General features: G+C 34.1%; 1 protein-coding gene across 1 annotated transcript; it reads right to left on the reverse strand.

Moving 5' to 3' along the window:
• Nucleotides 1–4,258: 4,258 nt before the first annotated feature.
• LOC120168008 (probable receptor-like serine/threonine-protein kinase At5g57670) lies at nucleotides 4,259–6,538 on the reverse strand. The gene is made up of 7 exons (XM_039176878.1): nucleotides 6,218–6,538; nucleotides 5,882–6,136; nucleotides 5,652–5,809; nucleotides 5,480–5,559; nucleotides 5,261–5,396; nucleotides 5,017–5,166; nucleotides 4,259–4,505 (listed from the first exon to the last, which is right to left on the reverse strand). Exons 1-7 carry the CDS (start codon nucleotides 6,420–6,422, stop codon nucleotides 4,332–4,334), a joined length of 1,158 nt encoding a protein of 385 aa, XP_039032809.1. The 5' UTR covers nucleotides 6,423–6,538; the 3' UTR covers nucleotides 4,259–4,331.
• Nucleotides 6,539–8,136: the final 1,598 nt, after the last annotated feature.

Consider the following 8,136-nt stretch of genomic DNA (forward strand, 5'->3'; position numbering starts at 1 on the left):
TGGCATTAAGCTCTATGAAACGATTTTTGTCCCCGGTCATGTGTCTCGAGCATCCACTATCAAGGTACCATGAATTTGGATTTGTTTCTCGTGTCTTGTAGCAATGCTCATTTTCCTACAAACATAGATTAATTTCTAATTTTTGGTACCCAAATTCTTTTGGGTCCATATTCATTAGTTTCTAAAATCCTTATCCCCTTTGGTATCCATTTATAAAGGACATCCTTATCTTTAGTAGTAATGAATTCTTTAGGAACCCATATACTCCTAACAATTTTACCATTCAAGGTTCGTTGAGGACTTCTATGATTGTAGCTTCTAAAACTTTTCTTAACAAAGTTGGATTTTGAATTCTCACATTTTTCAAAACTTTTTGTTCCAACCTTATTAAACAAAGTTTTAAGATCATCAATCTTCTTTTGATGATCATCATGAACTTTTGAAAGTAAGTTATGCAAATCAGTATTTTTCTTTTCAAAATCATTAATTTTGATTTGCAATTCTTTGATCTTACTTTCAAGCTCATTTTTGGTCTTGGATATAAGACTATTTTCGTTTTTCAATTTTGAAATATCATTTTTGTATTTTGAAAATAGATTCTTATAATCCTAAGCCAACCCATTATAATCCTCTAATAACTCATCATAAGATAATTCATCCAAATCGAATGAGTTAGAGGTTACCTTAGAATCTTCCCTGATAGCCATCAAGCACAAGTTTGCAACTTCTTGTTCCTCTTCATCGGAACCTTCTTCATCGCTCCATGTAGCTACATGAGCCTTTTGCTTCTTTTTGGATTGACCCTTTTTCTTCAATTGTGGGCAATCATATTTGACATACCCCCGGCTTTTTGCATTCGTAACAAATAATCGGGTCTTTCTCCTTCGATTCAGTTTTGAAGCCTTCATGACGTTTGAATTTTCTTCCTCGGTTGGGCATCATCAACTTTCTGAATCGTTTGGTAAATAATTTCATTTCCTCATCATCGTCATCTTCATTCGAATCACTCTCATCTTTTGTGGATTTGAGAGCAACTCTAATGTTTTTCTTCTTATTCTTCTCCTTTGGTGTCTCGTCAATCTTATCGAGGTCCACCTTATCTTCAAGCATCATTTCATGAGTGAGGAGGGAACCGATTAGTTCTTCAAGAGTTAAGGACGTTAGGTCCTTAGACTCGATGATTGCCGTTTTCTTTGATTACCATGATTTTGGAAGGGAGTAAACTAACTTCGTCACAAGCTTTTCATTTGAAATGATCTCTCCATATGATTTGAGACCATTGACAATCGTTGTGAATCTATCCGTCATAGCTTTGATATCTTCATTTGGTTTCATCCTGAAATTTTCATAGCTATGCGTTAGAATACTAATTTTAGATTTCTTTACCTCATCGGTAACTTTATGAGTGACTTGAAGTTTGTCCCATATTTCTTTGGCGGTTGTACAAGATGAAACTCTTCCGTATTCATCTGGTCCAAGAGCACAAAATATGATATGGATGGCTTTGGAGTTGAGCTGGAACATTTTTGTCTCTCCTTCACTCCACAATCTTGGATGAGTGAGAGGCTTGATGTATCATTCTTCTACGACATTCCATGCTCCATGTCACTTGCTTGAATGAAGTACATCATCCTATTTTTCCAATAAGCATAGTTAGCCCCATTGAAGAAAGGAGGCTTGTTGACAGGCATTGAATCGAGACCGGAGTCGAAGTTTGAAGTAGAGGCCATTGATGACTTTGATTATCGATGTAACTCTTCCTGAATCGACTCAAGAGGTGATTAAACCTTCAAATGAGTTAGGCTCTGATGCCAATTGTTGAGTTAATCGATTGACGGAATCGGCCAAGAGGGGGTGAATTGGCAATTAAAATTTTGTGGAAGCTTTTGTAGAAAATTGAAAGTAGCACAACGATTTAGAGTGGTTCGACTTTATAAACCAAAGTCTACGTCCACTACCTTAGCTATCCACACTAAGGATTTTCCAAAAAATTCACTAATTTGTTCTTTCTTTTGAGGCCAAAGAGATAACCTTACAACTCCCTCAAGCATATACCCCAATTCTTGAGAGCACTCTTTTCTCAAAGAGAAGATTACACATTTGCAAACTTACAAGAAAAACCTCACAAGGAAAATATGTTTGCACAATTCTAGAACAAAGAAGAACACTCAAGAATAAATACAACTGAGCACAATAAGTGTTCTTGAAAGCAAAATGAATATTGAATGAAAAATAGGCTTGAAATGCTCAAACTTGAGGTTTGATGTTTTCTCTTTGATTCTCTCTTGATTCTAGTTGCTTGATGTTTCTTGTTCTTGATCAATGGCTTCTAAGCTTGTTTAAATACACCTTGAATCACTTCTGAACGTTGGGGATCATTAATGAAGTTATTGGAGCCGTTTAAGTGTGAAAAAAATTAATATTTTTGCTTGGAGCGTGGGGGGAATCGGTACCCTCTCATGGGGAATCGGTTCCCTAAGTATAAAATTCAATATTCGACCGTTGAACAGTGGGGGAATCGATACCCCTGGGGGGAATCGGTTCCCTCCGAGCATACTGGAATTTCTCGAGCCAAACCATTAAGAGGGAATCGGTTCCCTCTAGACAAACTGTAATTTTTGGCTTTGAAACGGTTCAAAATACTTTGTAAAATTGTTTTGAAATTATTTTAATATTAAAACTTAATTTTACACTTTAGTAAGGATTTAAAATAAACTTTGAAATACTTTGAGTAGTATTTTGATATTCGATTAATATATCGAATATGCTTAGAAAAATCTTTTTCAAAATTAAAATTCTTTTAATTTAATTTGTTATATCGAAACATCAAAATGTTTTCAACATATTTGTTTGCCAACTTCTACTAAAATTCTATATATAGTTTATTCGTGTTTGATATTCCGATGAAATGATTAGTTCTTTTGTCGCTGATTGAAAAATAATATTATAAGTAGGTTAGCAAAATTTAATTTCTCAAAAATATGTTTTCTATATATAGTTTATTCGTGTTCGATATTCCGATGAAATGATTAGTTCTAATATTAATGTAAGTTTGTGTTAAATACTATACTTTTTTTTATAATATAAGTTATGAAATTTTTTTAATAAATAATTATAATAGGTTAATCTGTAACCAAAATATTAATAATAGTTAAATATCTTTTAATAATTAAGTTACTGTAAAAAAAATCTCATAATTATTATAACAAAACGATTATCTATTTGTTTAAACTAAACTTTACGGTTAACTATCCATAAACAACCATACTTTTCATAAGCGTGAGCCTATTAAATGATTGGGTTGTTAATGTAAAAGGAAATGAAATGTGACATTGATAATGTGGAGAGTTGCACATCTGGCATGGGTTCCACCAAGGGCAGGCTAAACCAAGCCTTTAGGAATACGTCAAATATAACATATCTGGCATGACAGTGTGACTCACAGGCCTAACTTTTAATTTTCGGGTCTAAATATATCAAACGTCCTTATATTATTAGAAAATTTTAAATCTAATCTTCATATCTTTTTTATAAATTTAGTATTTATATTGTTTTTTATTTGAAAAAGTTTAGTTTCTCCCATCTTATGTTCAATTTAACCGTTAACTATTTATTTGCAATATAAAAAAGATAAAACAACTTTTTATTCTTTTATCTTTATTAATCTACTAATTCAAATTGAATACTACAGAGATTTATTACGACAAGAGGGTTACTCTCCTAATTAAATTTGTTATATTCATGACGTGAATATTTAAATTCATCATATTACTTAAGGAAATCAATTTGTTAATTATATTAATGGTTACATTTTATTTTGGCGGGGTTTTTTTTTTCCAAAAAAGAAAAATAATTTCATTGGGTATCAGAAAAAGTCATCAAGAACATGCATGAGGGGATGCCGACAAGACACAGTAGCAAGAATAATGGGTGTTTGACATTAGTAAATGTTGGAGAGTTGATTATATGATTTGGCTGATGACATTGTCATGTTGACGTTTAATTGCGTACTAATGTAAAATTTTAACAAATAAAAGATACAAAAATATATGATCTGTGTGGTAAGATGAACACAGCGGCATGAATCCCGTGGTTGCTTGTTAACGCATTAGTTGACTATTGTTTTTCTCTTCCATTTGGCATTTTCCCTAAGCTTTTCCCCAGTTGTTTTCCTTGGATGATTTATGGGCAGCAACACATTGTATTTATATTGCACCAAATTCACTCTATATATATTATAATTCCAAAATCATTTATATTTACATGGAGACAAATGTGTGTGTGTGTGTATATATATATATTAAATTGATTTTTCTTTTGGGTTTTCTTTTTCAATTTCTTTCCCTCAAAGAACCTGCAGTAGAGATGGAATCAACTGGTGAAACTGAGAAAGAGTGACATTCATATTCAAGATCCTCGAATCCCCACAATTCTTCTTGCCCTTCTTCTTCTGGCATTTTCCATTTCTCTTTATCCGTTTCCCCCTCCATAAGCACCCCCAAAACCTATTATTTTACATGAAAAAGTAATTGTATATCAAATAAATAATTTAGTCAATGTCAAGATTTGCTTTACTGGTTCATGACAGGAAAAAAGGAAAATGTATCAGCAATGGCATGTGTTAGTATTTCCTTTTTCCGGAGGATCACGATATGTCGTCGGTCTCGTAGAAGGTTAAACCATAAATATCAGAGACATCGGATTTAGGTTAGGTAGAACCGAACATCTTTAGAACAGTGCAGCCAAGAATCACCAAATTTAAGTTTTCATGTTGCATAGCTCACTGTTGAAAAGGATGTTCAAAATGATTTACAGGCAAACCTCCAAAAATTTAAGAAGATGACGGCTGACATTTATCATATAATATTCACACAAGCTGTGTTTTTTAAGATACCGGGAAAAGACCCTAATTATAATCTAATGATCCTTCGAAAAAACTTGGTCTGCCCCTTGAAAATTGCATCATCCCATGATAAAAAATGTGTGTAAGTAATCAAATTGCTGGTAAAATATTACCTCGGTCATGGTTGGACGCCAGGCCGACGATGTTCGAATGCAAAGCGATGCGGTGAACATAAGTCGCTTAAGCTGAGAGCTGTCGAAGGAGCCTCTGAGCCTCGGATCTACCAATTTATCCATCTCTTCTCGGTTCAACAGAGGTTTTGCCTATGGAGTTCAAAAGGGTAAGCAACTAAGCAAGGGCATGGCAATAATATCACGTTTATGGTTATAGAAAAAGGAACTGCAATTGCAGCATTACCCAGCAGTGCAAGCTTTGGTGCGAGGCGTCGACTGGTTTCCTCCCCGATATGATCTCTAACAAGCAAACCCCGAATGCGAACACATCTGTTTTCTCATCCACGGTTCCGTGCATGAAGTACTCGGGTGCTAAATGACTAAAAATTATCGAATGGGTAATATGATTCCTGTCTAAAGACTAGATAAATAAAAAGAGTTGTTCATTGTTGAATTAGCATACCCGAATGTCCCTTCAATTGGAGCAATGGAATGGTGTGTCCATTGAGAAGGAAGCCATTTCGCCAGTCCGAAATCCGATATCTAAAACGTGGATTTCAAAACGAATTAACCATCGAACTCGAAGATCGAAAAACGAACCGGAAAAAGCGGAGCATGGTCCGATAATTTGGTACCTGGGGTTCGAAATCTGCAGTCAATAGAATATTGGATGACTTGATATCGCGGTGAATTATCCTTCTTTGGCACACTTTGTGCAAGTAATGGAGTCCTTTTGCAGTACCAATCGCTATCTTATACCTTGTTTTCCAGTCCATTGGCGGCGAATTCGCATCTGCGTCGACAAAAGCTCGAATGAAACGCAGAAAAAGATAAACAATTCAACCTCGAAATAAACAGATATTACCATGGAGACGAGAAGCAACGGAGCCTAAAGACGAGAACCGGAAGATGAGAAAAAGGCCATTGTCGATGCAACAGCCTATAAGTCTCAACACATTTGGGTGACAAACATGGCCGATAGTGCCGATTTCCGTCAAGAAATCCTTCTCTTTCCTTTCGTCACTGTAAGTTTTCGTTAGCCTCTTCACCGCAATCTCTTCCCCATTGTTGAGCACTCCTCTGTATACCTCTGCGTACCCTCCTTTTCCGACCAAATTCTCTGCTTTCCACGCAGACATGAAATCAAATGGAAGATCGACAAAAACAAATTGAACCCAAAGAAACAAGTTCGAAGACAGACCTGAGCTGAAACCATTGGTGGCGACAAAAATCTCTTCAAAAGAAAAACACTTCCAAGAAGGTCTCTGAGCAGCCGAAGAAATCAAGACACCATCTTTGTCTTCTTCCTCGAAAACCCCACGGCTGTTATCGACGGCGCCTTCTTCGAAACTGCGCCTCTTCAACGAGAACAAGCGTTTCAAGCTATTAGCTCGGATATACTTCATCGGGGAACTCTCTGTTTCATGCAGGGACCGAGAGAGATTGCGTTGGAAAAAGGCGAAAAGACAGAAAATCTCAAAAGCAGTTCAACTATACACTTTATTTCTGTTTAAAATGATTGAGGAAAACATATATCACGAGTTAAAGGAAGAAATAGGGAAGGAGAGTCAAAGATGGGATTTTTTTTGAGTGGTTAAAGAACAGTGGAAGGGGTGTGTAGTGGGGAAGCATTTTTGTTACTGATTAATGGCTTATTTATGAAAAGTGGTGCTTATTTATGTTTAATACAATGAAATTTGTTAGAGGTTTAATAATTAGTAGTATTTATTTTTTTCTTATGTTTTTAATGTCTTCTATGTATATTAAATACAATTCTATCATAATCGGGTACATTAAATTCAAGTATTTGCTTTATTCTCATATATATGATGCTTACTAAATTAAGATGACTATCCTAAAAAAGACTTAGGTTTAATAATAATTTATTTAAAATTATGTTTTAAAATATATTCGACGTCATATTTGAATTGATAGTTAATGTTTAAATTGATAATTAAACTAATGAATTATTGCAATTATGATACATTAAAGATACAATACAAATTTAAACTATCCTTCACCATGTTCCTTTTTTTCAATGGTGGCTGCTAAATAAATATTCCTTCCTTTAGTGCACAAAGAGTACATGTGAATCCTCCATAAACAGTACCTTCCTTAATCTATTCTCTTAACTTTTAGAACATTAATGTTTCATATAATTGGTTGACTAATCAATTAATAATTTCACTTCATTTTGAAAAAGAACACAAAAAGAAAAACTGGGAAAGAAAAACATGGTGCAATTTCTGTAAGAATAACATGGGACAACAACGAGGGGTTGGGTTGCCGCTCTTGTGGGGTCGTTACCTGAGGTCAAGGGTCTAATCGGATGAACCGAGTGTGGTCTCATTTTCCATCCACAGTCTTTTGACCTTTTATCTTTATTTTTCCTTTATCGAAAGCTGGGTGATTGAAAATATTTGGGTGATTTTATAGTGCGACAATTTAATATAAGATTAAAAAATGGCTACCTTCAAATAGAAATTATAATATTTTAGATTAGAAGTAAAATAAAATATTGTAATTTTCGAAAATGTTGAGAATAAAATAATATTGTTAGAGGTATAACAATCCGAGATGAAAATAAAACATAAAATCAAATACTTTATAGATCACAATTTGCTTTCATGGTGATTTATATGAGTTGCGGCAAACGAAATTCGATTCCTCGGTAGGATCTCGTCGTAAAATTTATGTACGTAAATCAAGAATAAAACAAGCACAATTAATAACCTGAAAAATATTTGATTAAATGATCAGAATAGAAAACCATAAATATATGAATAGAAATAAGTTGAGGTATGAAATTATGTAATTTTCTTAAGACAGATTTTCGGCCACTTCTTGGTGCTCGAGATTTTTTATCGTCTGTCTCCTCAAATACAACAACGAGATGATCAACGCACAGTAACACAACTGTCGAGATCAAGAACTATTCTTTGTCTTAGCCTATCACCAAAAACTAGATAAAAGAATTCATTTGAATTAGTTTTTAATTTGTTTTGAAATGTGTTTGACCTAGTAGGTTAACACGGTATTTATAGGGAGTTCACATTGTAAACAATTGAAAATTTTGACCTAATGAAACACTAATGAGAATCAAGCAATTAAGTAATTTTC

This window comes from Hibiscus syriacus, unplaced genomic scaffold, assembly GCF_006381635.1.
Source record: "Hibiscus syriacus cultivar Baekdansim isolate YM2019G1 unplaced genomic scaffold, ASM638163v2 tig00111708_pilon, whole genome shotgun sequence".
NCBI lineage: Eukaryota > Viridiplantae > Streptophyta > Magnoliopsida > Malvales > Malvaceae > Hibiscus > Hibiscus syriacus.